At 43.3% G+C, this 15,430-nt stretch overlaps 1 protein-coding gene across 2 annotated transcripts in view; it reads left to right on the top strand.

The window, feature by feature from the left end:
- GOLIM4 (golgi integral membrane protein 4) overlaps positions 1-11,261 on the top strand; it is a 55,903-nt gene extending 44,642 nt beyond the window's left edge. For both annotated transcript variants that reach the window (XM_079977885.1, XM_079977884.1), the window contains 5 exons: positions 316-434; positions 3,094-3,261; positions 4,953-5,021; positions 6,571-6,651; positions 7,722-11,261. In XM_079977885.1, the coding sequence (XP_079834011.1) occupies positions 316-434; positions 3,094-3,261; positions 4,953-5,021; positions 6,571-6,651; positions 7,722-7,886 (602 nt within the window). In that variant the 3' untranslated portion in view covers positions 7,887-11,261. The remainder of the gene's footprint in view (positions 1-315; positions 435-3,093; positions 3,262-4,952; positions 5,022-6,570; positions 6,652-7,721) is intronic.
- The last annotated feature ends 4,169 nt before the right edge of the window (positions 11,262-15,430 follow it).

Below are 15,430 nucleotides of genomic sequence, written 5' to 3'. Positions count from 1 at the left end.
TTGTCTTTAATGCTGTCTTTGAAATAAGACATGTGTGTAATTGAAAATGCAATCAATGGGTTGGCCATATTTAAAGCAGGTAAAGCCTAGCTTGGCTTATTTCTGGATTTCATGGCCAGTGGGGAAGGGGAGAGGCTCATTCATCTCTATCTTGTTGTGCCAAAATTTTCTCTGTCCACATTATCCAACTTTCATACGTCTTGAATTGCACATGGAAGCTGTTCCTTTCGTGGCTTACAAATACTGTGTTCTGCTTACGCGGCCTTTCTGAATGGAAGGAGGGCTGAATGAATGATCTGAATTGCCTTTGATCAGATTACGATCGGCAGAACCAGCACCCAGATGAAGCGGAGGAAGAAGACCACAATAATGCAAACGGACAACAGGATCATGAACTGGACCACCGAGCAGAGAGCGAGCAGAATGAAGAACCGGTGAGTGGGAATAGCATACATTGATATTTTAAAATTGCACTTTGGGGCAATTCTATAACAGACATCAATAGACATGAATCTAGCTAAATCAGTAATTGTGTGTCAAGCACCATGCTGTAGGTGCTTTTTCTTGTAACAGAGGCAGAAGCAAGGCTTGTCTGGCCTAGAGGTACTGCCTGGGATTGTCGGTGGCAGCCATTATTTTTTTTTTAAGAAAAACATTCAGTTCCACAGAATGTTTGGAGCATTGCATTTTGGGAAAACTACGATGGTGGCCAGGAGCCCATTCAGCAGTACATTGCTGAGCCCTCCTCATCAGCTGGCTCTGAGGCTGGTGGTCCTGTGTTAAAAGCAAAAAAACAAATAAATAAATGGGGTGTGGTAACATCAGAGAACAAAAAAGTAGGCCAAGAATCTTGCCGTATCTTGAAATAGTAAATCAGTTTCTTCAGAATTCAAGGAAGGAAGGGTTAGGGAGGAAGTACGAATAATAACAGCTAGCATTTATATAGCACTTTCATGTCGTCAAAGTGTTTCATGTTTTGTTTTATACACATATGCCTTTATCTTCGGTTTCATATCCTGCCTTTCTAAGCAAATGCTACTTCAATGTGATTTGCAACAAATTTAAAACAAAAGCCATTTAATAGCTCAATTTAGACTTCAGTCAAGCATCTCTCTCTCTCTCTCTCTCTCTCTCTCTCTCTCTCTCTCTCACACACACACACACACACACACACACACAGCAATAAAGCCAACTGATCTTGGCAAGACAAGCAATTATTCTCTCCACATAGCGAAGGTTGAGGTGAGAGAGGGTGGCTTGTTTATAAGGCAGTTTCTTAAGTTCATGGCAGGGGTGAGATTGTCTCCAAGGGGTTCCTGGTTTGCAGCTGAACATTGAAAATGAAATATTGAAATACTTTATTGTCACTTGTACAACTTGTATACCAAGATTGCCCAAGCACCCCCCACTCAGCTCTCTTAGTTTTATTTCCCCTTGTTTACTGACGCACACCCACCAAACCCGAAAGTCAGTTTCCCTGTTGTTATATTTTCATTCAGCAGCCTAACAGCCCACGGATAGAAGCTGTTCTTTACCCTGTTGGTGCAAATAATCCTGCTTCTATATCTTCTGCCTGAGGGCAGGAGATCAAGAAAGTGCCGGCCAGGGTGTGAATCATCCCTGAGAATTTTCCTCACTCTCCCGAGGCAACATTCTTCCGCTATTTCATCCAGCGGATTCACGGGACAGCCTATAATATCTTGTGCTGTATTCACCACCCTCTGTAGGCACTTCCTATCAGTTGATGTCAAACCAGTGTACCACACCGTTATGCAGTATGAAAGGACACTTTCTATTGTTGACCGGTAGAAGGAGATCCTCAAATGCTGATTGACATCGTTCTTTCGCAATACTCTGAGGAGATGGAGTCTCTGTTGGGCTTTCTTAGCTGCTATGCTACACAGGCTTGATGGATCAAGCTTGGAAGTAGGAAGAGATGTGCTCAGATCAGTATGGCCCTGTCAGTTTTAACACAGTGAGCACCTGCCTCCTTGCTCCTCTTAAAGTGGTGCCCCTTGACTCGGAGTGGATGCTGTAAAGAATTACCCTGGGTGTACTAACTTGTAAGTCTTTATTAAACCTACTAGGGCAAGTCACTTTCTCTCCTGGTTTGACCTACTTCACAGGGCTACTGTAAGGATCAAGAAGTCTGGCCCTGATCCTGCGGCCTTTGGGTGAAGGCCTCTAAGCTGCCATCCCATACACTCAATTCAACAGCTGAGAGTTGGCTGGGTGCCCACCAGACTTTTTAATTTGCAGCCGCTGGAGATTTGCATCTGGGTATATGTCTCCTTGTGGTGAATGGCTCTGAGACCCCCGTGTATAGGGCGGTATATAAATTCAATAAATAAATAAAAAATCAGAAACGAAAGGTAGTACAGTGGTACCTCGGGTTAAGTACTTAATTTGTTCTGGAGGTCTGTTCTTAACCTGAAACTGTTCTTAACCTGAAGCACCACTTTAGCTAATGGGGCCTCCTGCTGCTGCCGTGCCGCTGGAGCACAATTTCTGTTCTCATCCTGAAGCAAAGTTCTTAACCCAAGGTACTATTTCTGGGTTAGCGGAGTCTGTAACCTGAAGTGTATGTAACCTGAGGTACCACTGTATCCAGTACAAATGCTACTCAGAGTAGACCCGTTGACGTTAATGGGAATGACTAAATTTCAGTGAGTCTACTCTGAATAGGGCTTCAATGAGTACAACCCATAGATTGTAACTTTGCCTGCTCTTGAAAATCTAAAGCAGATCTGAGTGATGTGTTGGATATGGACCTAAGGCAACGTTGTACAGTGGTACCTCTGGTTGCGAATGGGATCCGTTCCGGAGGCCCATTCACAACATGAAAAGAGTGCAACCCACAGCGGCGTGGTGGCACATGTGCAGGTTGCGATTCACCGCTTCTGCGCATGTGCGTGATGTCATTTTGTGTTTCTGCGCATGCGCGAGCGCCAAAACCCGGAAGCAACCCTTTCCGGTACTTCTGGGTCGCCGCGGAACGTAACCTGAAAGAACGTAACATGAAGCGGATGTAACATGAGGTATGACTGTAGTGAAATGCACTTTATTCTTTATTGAAATTCTCTTGAAATGCAGAAGACAGCCGGGGATGATGTCAACCCAGCTGATGATCCCAACAATCAAGGGGAAGATGAGTTTGAGGAAGCAGAGCAGGAGAGGGAAGAGAACCTGTCTGATGAGAATAAGCAACTGAAGCCAAATAACCCAAAACAAGGGAACCCTGAAATGGAAGAACATTTAGTGGTCAGTATACAAAAGGCCATAGCTATCAAGTGGAGGTCCTGTTTCAAACAAAGGCTGCAGCTTCTAGGGATGTCCTGCATGTATGAAATAGCCATTGCAAATAGGCATTTCACCTCACACACAATTCATTGCAATGCATGACCTGTTTGCTGGTCATTGAGGGTTTTTTTCTAGACAAAAGTGAGTTTCCCATTACCTTAGACTTCCATGGGGTTGCTCTGCTTTGCATTCTGCCACACCTTCCTTCTAACTGCAACAAGGAGTATTTCCTAAAATGACCACATGTGAAGTTTGCCGCAGCTGATTTGTTTCATTTATTTACACCTTTCTTTCATGATCCTGGGACGTGGGTGGCGCTGTGGTCTAAACCACAGAGCCTAGGACTTGCCGATCAGAAGGTTGGCAGTTCGAATCCCCGCGATGGGGTGAGCTCCTGTTGCTCGGTCCCAGCTCCTGCCAACCTAGCAGTTTGAAAGCATGTCAAGTGCAAGTAGATAAATAGGTACCGCTCAGATGGGAAGGTAACTGGCGTTTCCGTGCGCTGCTCTGGTTTCTCCAGAAGCGACTTAGTCATGCTGGCCACATGACCCAGAAGCTCTCTGTGGACAAACGCCGGCTCCCTCGGCCTATAGAGCGAGATGAGTGCCCAAACCCCAGAGTCGTACGTGACTGGACCTAATGGTCAGGGGTACCTTTTCCTTTATCTTTCATGATCCTACTCAGGGCAGCATATGTCAGGTTTCTGGGTAGTGTCCTATTAAGCTTAAATGTTCAAGAATGAGCTCTGGAATTGCTCCCTCTTCCCGTTAACCACAGTGAATGTTGCATTGACACCAGTCTTTATTGTGGCAATGGGCTCTCTTGCAACCAGGATTTTTTTATATGCTTTAAAAGCTTTGCCTTTCATTGACCATTTTCAGAAGAATGCTAAAAGCATAGTTTAGAATAAGCCCCATTGAACACGGCCAGTTTTACTTCTCATATATAGGGTTATGCTGCAAGCATGTCTTTCTTTACTACTGCTTTTAAATGGTAATTTCTGCTCTTCCAGGCCCCCTTTTAATGTAGTCACTTTTTTTGCATTGTATATATATAATTTTATTAAGTTTTCTGTTTTACAACTTAAAATACTAATTTTACATCCTTAAGATATCAATCTTCTCTTTCCATGGTTCATTTTACATGCCATAAATCCCTGCATATTTTACAAAAACTATACCTTTCAGTATTCCATTATTGCATCCATTATCGGTCACTTTTGCTCACTGATTGCAAAATGCATAAGCTGCTTTGAGTGCACGCTAATGTAGAAATATCGGGTTTATGTTACACAAATCTATTTTAATTTGTTAGATTTATACCATGCTCTTCCTCCCCAAAGGGAGTCCAGGATGACTAAGCCCTGGTTATAATAAAACTGTGGCTAGCTTTAACTATGGTTGGTTTCTTAACTATAAACTCCAGTAGAGGAACATTAATTGCTGCTAAAAGACGAAACAAAACTATACCTGCACAGACCCACTTGTGAGCATTGGAAATCAAATCCTTGCCACGTTGCATCCTTCTTCTTTTTTTGTAGTTATGCCTTTCCTGTGTGCCCTGGTGCCCTGGAATTGATTTTCAATAAGTAAGTCAGTGCATGGTTTTGAGTGATATTGGAGATATTAGCTATGGAATGTGTTTGTCTGCAGATGGTGGGTAACCCTGATCAGCAAGAAGACAATGTGGATGAGCAGTACCAGGAAGAGGGAGAAGAAGAGGTAAGGAACCTGAGGGCACACACTTCTCTGGTTGTGAGGATTATTGCTGGGCGGGGGAGCAGAATGTATGCATCACAAGTGCTTTGGAGGAAGAATACCATACTTTTCCATGTATAAGTCTATGTTTTTTCCAGTATGGTGTAGTGGCTAAGAGCGGTAGACTCGTAATCTGGTGAACCGGGTTCACGTCTCCGCTCCTCCACATGCAGCTGCTGGGTGACCTTGAGCTAGTCACACTTCTCTGAAGTCTCTCAGCCCCACTCACCTCACAGAGTGTTTGTTGTGGGAGAGGAAGGGAAAGGAGATTGTTCGCCGCTTTGAGACTCCTTCGGATAGTGATAAAGTGGGATATCAAATCCAGACTCCTCCTCCTCCTCCTCCTCCTCCTCCTCTTCTTCTTCTTCTTTAAAAATCATGCTAAAAAGTGGGGGTCGTCTTATACATGGGTAGTGCATAGGGTGGACATTTGATTGGTTGTTGCCATGGCTATCAGCGGCTATTGTGTGTGTTATTGGTTGCTGCGTCAATGGGTGGTGTTGATTGGCTGACGCTCTGGCAGTTGGCTGGGCGATTGGCAGCTTCTGCTGGCGATGGGACAGACGGGAGGCAATTTTTGGCAATCCCCCTTTAAAAAAGCCCAACAACCCTGGGTAATCCCCCCCAAAAAAGCTGAACAACTCTTTGCCATCTCCCCCCATTTCCTTAAATTTGAGTCCCCCAAAATAGGGGGCGTCTTATACATGGAGGCGTGTTATACACGGAAAAGTATGGTAACATCGACAAGAGCCAAAGCAGCAGCTCTCTTAATTGTGAGCATATATCTGTATTATTACTATTTAAGTTCCTTACCCGTTCTTTACCATATGGTCCCAAGGCTGGTTACAGCATTTTTTTAAATAAATAAACACCATATTAAAAACAGTTTAAAAGAAAGATATTTGCTGTACACTCAACTGCAGCCCTTCAATATATTGAGTACAATTGAGTTCTTGCGGCTGGGAAATGAACCAAAGCATATTCTAGGAGATAGGAGGAGAAAATCCTCCTTTTTCTGCAGGTCAAGGCATTTTGGGCCCTCCTATATGCATATGCATTTAATGAATGTTTTCTTCCTCTATTATGCATTGCAAAGGTATGTCTTCAGTGTGGCGTAGTGGTTAGAATGTCGGACTGGGACCTGGGAGATGAGGGTTCAAATCCGCACTCAACCATGAAAGTTATTGGGTGACCTTGGGCCCGTCACTGCCTCTCAGCAGCCTAACCTATCTTACAGGGTTGTTGTTGTGGGGATTAAATGAGGAGGATAATTAAACTAATTATCCAAAGAGGTTGTGTAGTCATGTTGGACTGAATTGTTTGTGTATAAAAACCACCTGTTCTCAATACCTTGAGTTCCTGAGGTAGAGAGAGAGAGAGAGAGAGGGAGAGAGAGAGAGAGTAATGGAGGGAAGCAGGATATAAGTGCAATGAATGAATGGCCACAAAACTTCAGGTGGCTTCGAATGGGTTCTTCCTTCCCCTCCAACTGGGCATATGTGTCTCTTTTCAGGCCCAGGGAGATCTGACCGAGGAGAAGAAGAGGGAGCTGGATCACAACGGCGAGGAGCCATACGGCGAAAATGATGAAAATGTAGGCACACTGCGTAGATGGGGGATGCTCGATAAAATGGGTGGTTAAGGGAGGCTTTGTGTGTTTACTGCTCCTTGAATATCCAGGTCAGAGATGTCTGCATAACACTACTGGTTTACGTATAAAATGAGAAAAAGGACAAACTGGTTTCATTCCAGAAAGGAAAGTTCATCATGGGTTAATTCCGCATTTTCCCACAGTGTGTTCATTTGAAAACAGATATAGGCACTCCCAGAAATGTGTGTGTGTATGTGTGTGTGTTCATTCACCTGCCCAATGGCAGTGTGGGTAAGCATATGCCAAGATTGCAATTGCCACTTCCTTCGCCAATTCACCTGGGGCATGTGCAGGGAGGAGAAGGCATGGGTCACCTAGTCAAGAAAAGAGGAGGCTTTTCAAAAGGCATATCAAGTAATCACACCCAACTTTGTGGACAGCAGGATCTGGAATCAATCTAGCAGCATTTTGAGGGTGAGCACAATTGATTCTGGATTGAGGAAACGCAACATGTTTTGTGCTGCAAGCAGGTTGTTTGTACGCAGCCCCAGACCCTGACTACTCCAGGCTGAGGAGCAAACAGCTTACGCTCTTGCAGTTGCTATTGAACGGCCTCCGTGATGCAATGGAAAGAACACCAGGGCATTCTTGTTTCCCTGGACTATTTGACCTTTGTCAAACAATATGTGATCAGTTGGCAATGTTGGACAGGCTAATTGGCCCAAACCTCAAGTGTAATTATTGGTATTTTTTTTAGAAGAATTTATAGCAATAGGGTTGAAGGGAGCCTTAAAAGAGCACAATATGTTGCTCCAGCTGTTTGTCACAACTTGATCTCCCCCAGCAGAGGATAGTTCGGTTCAAGGCTTTAGTAATCATAGAATTTCAACAGCCTGCAGTAGCACAATAATTCTGTTTTGTTCTGTGCTATGATTGGTGTGTGTGTGTTAAGAAATATTTTGCCATAGCAGATGCTGCAGAGTTTTATTATCAAATACACGTTTTCCAAAAAGCTGAATAGTTTTCTCTTTTGTTATCTTTGTTCTGGGCTTATTATTTTCTCATGCTGCCAGGCTGAAGAAAAAATGAGTGAAGGTGCAGAGCAAGAGCAAGAAGTCCAAGAGGAAAATAATCGTAAAGAAGGCCATGATGAGAACTACGAGGAGGAAGAGGAGGAAGAGGAAGAAGAGGAAGGTGGTGCTGTGGCAGCAAAGGCTCATAGACGAGGGGAAATGTGATTCTTGGTTGAGCTGCAAAATGGCATCTGCTTGGAAAAAAAGAAGAAAATTTTTAGTTGCTAGAGAAGGCCTTTTTATATGTATACATAATTTAAAAAATTTCTCTTAGAAGTCTTTGTGGTTTTATACAAATGCAATATTTTAGGTTAGCATTCCTTTTGTACAAGATTTTAAGTGACAAAAACAAATAGGTGAGGTGGCTACCCCCTTATTTTTCCTCTTTATTTTGATACTGTTTCTTTTCTAGAAGTTTGAGGATCAGTTTCAACTTAAATCTGTTTGGCATTGTCCAAACCGTCAGACTTTAGCTTTCAGGTGTATTTCTGGGGGTCAGGGGGGACCGATCATTAGTGCCTAATCTCTTGGAGTTTGAGAAACGGCAGGCTGCAGGGTTGCACCCATATCTCTGTGAGATGCTGGATTTTACATCCAGCTCTCTACGGGACAGCACATTCGAGCACCTCTTTGTATTCATTTCGATCTGAATGAATTTGGCCAGCACAGTATCTGCAGCATCTAAGTGAATATCACTTGGCAGTTGTGAGTGTGCCAAAAATGGCAGTGTTTGAAGCCCTTTGCATGTGACACTCATGCACACACTGGGTGGGACTCATGTTGTGGGTCTTTCACACCCTCTTGTTGCTTTGCCTCCTAGAGAGTTGTAATGGATTGGATTAGCTCAATGTAGACATTTGCTCTTACCCATATATATATGCAGTACCTAACTCACACAAGTGTGTCACCGCAGGCCGTAAAGTATAGATGGATCAAAGGGTTTCTTCTTACCGCTTCACATATTATGCACATGTAGACTTGACCTTTGTACATCTGAGCCCAACATTGTTGTCATGTGCTGGTGGAGATAGATCTGTCCTTAGCCTTATTGCCCTATCTCAGGCTGCAATCTCGGAATAAGCCTCAAGGAAAACAAAGAAATTTACTTCTGAGTAAACATATTTGGGGTATGACTCTACCACCACTCAAATTCCTTCTAGATCAAAAGAAGATAGATATAGATTCCCCCCACCCCCAAATTTGGTTTATTTACCATATGATACACACATTTTGAAGTCACAGTCACAATTTCTTTTTCTATAGCACTGCACACCCCTCAAAAAGTTGTGTAGGATTTGTTTTCGTTTGTAGACCGTAAAGTGCCTTTCTTAAGGGCTAAAGGAGTATTTCACATATATTATCTCAGTAATCCTTACCACAACCCTTGTAAGGTAAACCAGCAATACTGTCCCCATATTTCCAAGTGGATGTATCATAATGTTTAAAGAAGACAGATGGCTGGAGGTTACCCAGGGGGTCATTGAAGCCATTCTCCTCTTGTGCACAAAAGCTCCCCTTCTCAGGGCTTCCACTGTTGGCTTGAATCTTAGTCATGATGTCAGTAAGGAAGGTAGGAGGTCAAATAAATGCATAAGAAGGGTGGGTGCTGGAGACTGGTGGCTTGCCAGAGAGCCAGCGTGGCGTAGTGGTTAAGAGTGGTGGACTTGTATTCTGGTGAACCGGATTCACTTCCCCGGTCCTCCACATGCAGCTGCTGGGTGACCTTGGGCTAGTCACACTTCGCTGAAGTCTCTCAGCCTCACTCACCTCACAGAGTGTTTGTTGTGGGAGAGGAAGGGAAAGGAGATTGTTAGCCCCTTTGAGACTCCTTTAGGGGAGTGAAAGGCGGGATATCAAGTCCAAACTCTTCTTCTTCTTCTTCTTGCCCTCTGGTCACTTAGCCGGTGTAAAAGACTGGATAGCATTAAGGCATATACTGAATATATGGCTAACATGAGATTTCAAACCAGACCTTTCCTATCATAAGTGGGTGGAGATGATGGTCTCCTCTAACCTCAAATAAAATTTAGTATTATGTTTGACAGAAGAATGAAAAGAATGAAAAAAGAGTAATTGGATGGTATGTTAATCTGTTGATACTCGGATCAGTAGCTCTATTTTATGTTAGAAAAGTGTGTGGTACAAATTGTGGTACATTGGACTGGTTACAAGTTCCATATTCCTCACCTCCCTAATGATGTGCTGCTTTCCAGGCAGGTGGAAAGGCTTCACATGGCAGAAATAAAATGGGTGGTTCGCTCCTGGCATGGTGGAAGATACACATCTTTAGCCACACAAGTTCAAACTAAGAGTTCAAACTGGGGACCGCAATCAGACCATATATGCTGCATACCCCCGTGATGTATTTTATTTGTATTTTTAAATGTGATGGTACATTAGCTTCAAAAGGGTTAACAATCAATTCCTCATTGTTAAATGTCAGACACTGGGAACTGATAGCAGTGACAAACTAGCCCCACTGTACCTGAATCACTGGACCACCAACTCTGTTGCTTCTTATTCTCCCACTAATATTATTGTTTCTCCTGCAATTTTAACGGTGACCACATGGGCCAAGAGAATGACTCACCTGTTTCCTTCTGCCTACCCACCTGCAATCTTGTACGGTTAGCATCACGGGCATGGGCCAGGTTTACGGGCAACAGTTCACAATGGCCTAGCCAGACATTAGGACCTCGGTGATGCTGGTGTAGTGCTTAGCTGTGATTTCTGCAGGCGACACGATGTGTGACTGTTGCTTTGTCTGAGGACACGTGGCAAGTTCTGTGCTCGTGGGCTTGTAAGATCATAGCTGAGTTGCAGAGCTTATATCCATGAATATGCTGTACCACTCATCCTTCATGCGCTTCTGTTCCTAGGAATACTAGTGAGCAGGGAATAGGATAAGGTATTGGAGGACAGAATTGTGTGTGCCACATGACCTGTCCTTTGGCCGCTGAGCTAACCTGCCACCCACAGATGTGGCAGAAGATGATGTCCTGCGGCCAGTGTTGGAAGTAAGATTAATCTGCCAGGCAAGTTAGCTTCTACACATGGATTGGGATAGAGGCACCACCTTACGCTTCAGATTTTGGAAACAAAAGGTCTTGGGCTGGCTCCAACACTTCCTCTCATCTTTTAAGAATTTGCATATATATGACCCATAGGCTACTATTTTAACTTTTTTATATGAATGTAATATAATTCATTTTTGTACTAACCTAATTATTAATTTTGCTTTTGTAGATGCTTTGAACTATTTCCTTTATATATATATTTAAGAGTAGGGGTACTCTTAACATTTCATAGGACTGTGTGTGTGCGGATTTGAGGTTTTCTAAATGTTACAAAAAAAGATTTATCACACGGAGAAAAGAGATTCCTGTTTACATAAATGACTGTAAAGTGTATGATATGTACATAATCTTCAGAATACAAATATTTTGATACATTTGTGCGTATTTTTAATGTCACGGGGCAGTATTTAATTATTCTGAGGCATATTTTAGGGTCATCAATAAAAGCTAGAATCAAAACTGACCACTATGTTAGTCTGGTGCTCTTTTTGTTATTGGTCTGGTGGCAGTTCGGAGAATGAATGGATAAAATTGCAGGTAAGGAATGCTTGCAAATATTAAGTATTTCCTGTTTCATCTTTAGTCAGAAATGTTCACACATGGATCATCTTGACTGCATCTGCTCTGACACAAGAGCAAAGTATTTTATTTGGTGGGAAGAGAAAAAACATAATGTGCTGATGGTCGAGAAAATTAGATTTTATTAAACAGATTTCAGTTGGTGCAGACTATTTACATTTTAATTATAGCGAGCCCTTCGTCAAAGAAGGTAAAAAAGAAACAGCTCAGTCTTCTAGAACAAATTTCACAGAACCTTGGAGGAAGCTTCAGTCTGTTCCTGCCTTGGGAAAGGATGATGGACCATATCCAGTGATGTGTATGTGTTTCTCGCTTGAGTGTTGGATATCTCCAAGTGGGTTTAGGCTCCTATCATTTGAAGGCCGAAAACTGAAGCTTCAGAGAAAGTTGTTTGTGTTCCTGTTGCTGCCTCAGTTCTGAATAGGCCTCTGAAGTAAGATAGGAGAAAGGAAGAGAACCTAGCCCAGAGTTGGAGAATCTTCCCTTTGCTCAAGGGTGCACTGGAGTTGCCTGGTTCATGCCTGAGTGATTGTGGTGGCCTTGGAGACATCCTTACACTCAGGGAGAAATACATCTTATGGTAAAACCAATGGGACATACTACAGTCAGGATAGACAAGGGTCTTTGCATTTTGAAGTCTTACAGATTTCCATCTTTTCTACTAAAAGCTAATCAAACCCAACCCAACCCAATCAGTCTTGACTCATATGCCATGTTTCACTGACTATGGTACATTGACTTCCTTCATGTCTTTAGGTTCTTCCAAGCTTTTCTGAGACAAATGATGTCACCAGAATGCTTACTAGGGGTGTTCAAACTTTTTTAAAGAGGGCCAGATTTGATGAAAATGTGTGAGGGCCAACCAAAGTGGTTGACCTTTTTGACCTTTTTTAAGTTGAGCTTTTTTTAGGACTGAAGTTATTAAGCTTTTTGTAGAATTTTAACCCAGGAAATAAACTGCTGCAGGGGCCAGATTAAATCGACTGGCCCACAGGCCAAACTTTGGACATGCCTGGCTTAGGCATATCTAAATTGCTAAGGAGCAAGGTGCTGGTAATAAAAAAAAAGTATTAAGATCTGTGCAGTTGCTATTAGTGGAAAAGCAAGTAAATTTGTGTGGGAAGAGGACATAGGTATAAGAGTGGGGCTGAGGGGGTACAGGGCCCCCAAAATGTTGAGGTCTGGTGAGGGAAAACCCTTTCACGCTTCACTGGCAGTACAAGGTAAGCATTGAGAACCGGCACTGGATGATGAAGTTTCATGGGTCAGTTGGCACATTCATGCTCTTGAAATAGTGCAATGGGTGGCAGTGACAAGATGGCTGCTGTGAAGGCCTGGCACAAGACCACATTTGCTTGCAGAGAAGCTTTCGGCTGCACCCAGTGAAAAATGAGCAAGTTTAAAGGGGTGGTTCAGTGTAGGCTAGGCCAAGCCAATGCCGACAGGAACTGAGCAGGAAGCACAGGTTCCTGGGCTTTGTGGGCTTGTTGGGGGCATGTCTGCTGAGAACTTTTATGGGTGCCATAGAAGTTACTGGTACTCCTGGCCTACACTTTTTTGAGGGAAGTTTGGTAACTGAGGGGAAGGATATCAAAGTATGTAGGGGGGAAGAGATAGAAGGGAAAGCCCAGGAACTTCTGAGATGAAGAGTTGTGTACTGCAGAGGGATGGGGAATTTAGAGTTTGAGGGATGGAGTCCTAAAATTGGGAGAGAAATGGGAACAGAATGCCATGACAGGAAAGGATTTGCTTGTGGGGAGGTGAAGGTGGTCAAAGAGACTATGAAGTCTTCTCCCCACCACCTACCCCCATATATACTGACTCAAAATAACCAACAACATATTTGAACAGAAGACAGTATGTTTTAAATTTTAATGCTGCTTCACAGCACTGTATTGATTTTCTTAAGTGACCCTCATGAGGGTTTTCAAATTCTGAAAGTGCACATTTGTTTGCTATTTATAAGCAGGTGCATTTGTAGTTTAACAATTGAAATACTTACAGAATGTCAAGACCCATACACCCAAAGCTGATGAACTGCAGCAAGATAAAACATTTCCCTTAATATGCATGACATAATAATATTACTTCTGATAGTTTTCCTGGAAGAAATTCAATATTTTGGGTTGGCTCAATTTTTCACTTATTCATTAATTTCTCAGTCATCACCAGCCATTTTTTTAATACATATAAACAAAATAAGAAATAAATGTGCCTGCCACATCAAGCCAAAACACATGCTTACATTTTTATTGGAATTTAAATGTCAACGTTGAGCTTTAGTTGAATCCTGGAATATAAAAGAGCCACTAGTTTGCTTCGTATTAAATATAAATATTTCCAGCTGCTGAAAATGGAAAGCACAGCAGATAGGCATCTTAACAGCTGTTATGCAGAGTCCAACGGAAACAAGTGCATTGATCTACATTTGCCCGGGGGTCAAATGTAGCCTGCAAGGACATTTTCAAAAATCCATGTCCACCTGCCTATCAGCTGATGCCATTCCAATGTCAGCTGGTGGGTGGCAGGTCAGGTTTGATTCTGCTTTGACTGGACATGCTAGTTCCCCTGCTGGGAACTGGCAAGCACAGCTGAAACTGTGAGATTTAACGCCTGCTCATCAGTGACAGAGCGTTTGAATCTTGCCCACTTGGGAACAGGTGTGCACAGACGAAGCTGTACAGGGCTATTTGAAAGCCCTTTTGCAAACAACCTCACATTGTCCTATGAACCTGTGGTTTTTGGAGGTCTAAAGAACTGTAGGGCTGCCTGCACATGGCTTTCAAGCAGCCAGTGCTATGCTTTGAAGCTGTAGGACAGGCATCCCCAAACTCGGGCCCTCCAGATGTTTTGGGACTACAAGTCCCATCATCCCTGACCACTGGTCCTGTTAGCTAGGGATGGTGGGAGTTGTAGTCCCAAAACATCTGTCAGGCATGAATTTGGGGATGCCTGCGTGTAGGATGTGGCAAGGGCTTCAAAGTGCAGCCTCACCTGCATTATGTCAGGTGGTTGACAGGTGATCAGGCCCTCCCACCTGTCAAATTGGGCCCAGCAGAGGGATGGGAAAATAAAGAACGGGCACATTGTCCAGATAAAATTTCCCATCCCAATCTACTCATACATTGCCTTTCATGCAGTGAGCTATGCTCACTTCAGCTGGAAACAGGCAAGAGCTGGAGGAGCTATATGAACTTCCATTGCTTGTGGTGTCTGCTAGGGTTGAGTCACCAGTGGTCCTTCAAATGTTAGACTCGCAACTCCCATCAGACCCAGCCAACATGGCCAATGAACAAGGAACAACTGAAAGGCCATCCTTGTGGATGCCAGTGACTATCGCTATCTTTAAGTGATTTCTGAAGACACCCCTTTACCCTGGCTTTTGACACTTGAGGTATATCTCTTTAGGCTCCATGTTATTTCTGGAATTCTAAGTTCTTTTAAACATTGTGTTTTAGTTGTTCTAACCTGCCTTGGGACCTTAGGGTGAAGGGTAGGTGATTACCGTAATTAAGAATAGCGAAAACACAACAGGCTGTGCACATTTCTGGTTGGGGGGTAGAAACCTACTCTGCCTCCCATTATGGGATCTCTGTTGGGGGAAAAAACAACAGTGGAGAATATATTCCTTTGTAAGCAATATAAACACCTGAATAACCCCAGGTAATGAGTAATCCCAGAAACTGTAGAAGTGTATCTCTGGCCTTGACAAGAGATGAATGGAGCAGCAGTTGGACTTCATGAGTGGTGTGAAAATCCAGGGGTTCCTGGTGCTTACCCAGGGTTGTGTTTTTAAGAAATATGGTTTATCACCACTTATTATACCTGGAAGTCTTCAGTGGAGGGGGCACAGCACATTATATCCCAAGTGTGTCTCTCATTGCCGCGCTCTTGGCTTCAGCAAGCTTGGTTCCAAAGCAGCAGTCCTGGTCTCTTACCACAGCCTCTTTAAGCCAAAGCCAAGATGATCTGACCTCCAGCTCATGGATGACTGGCCTTTTTCTCCTCCTTCCCACCACACCCATAGATTTCCAAACAGGACAGATTTCCCTC

The sequence above is a fragment of the Podarcis cretensis genome, assembly GCF_951804945.1.
Source record: "Podarcis cretensis genome assembly, chromosome: 5".
NCBI classification, from domain to species: domain Eukaryota; kingdom Metazoa; phylum Chordata; class Lepidosauria; order Squamata; family Lacertidae; genus Podarcis; species Podarcis cretensis.
This window is presented reverse-complemented; position numbering and strand designations above follow the sequence as displayed.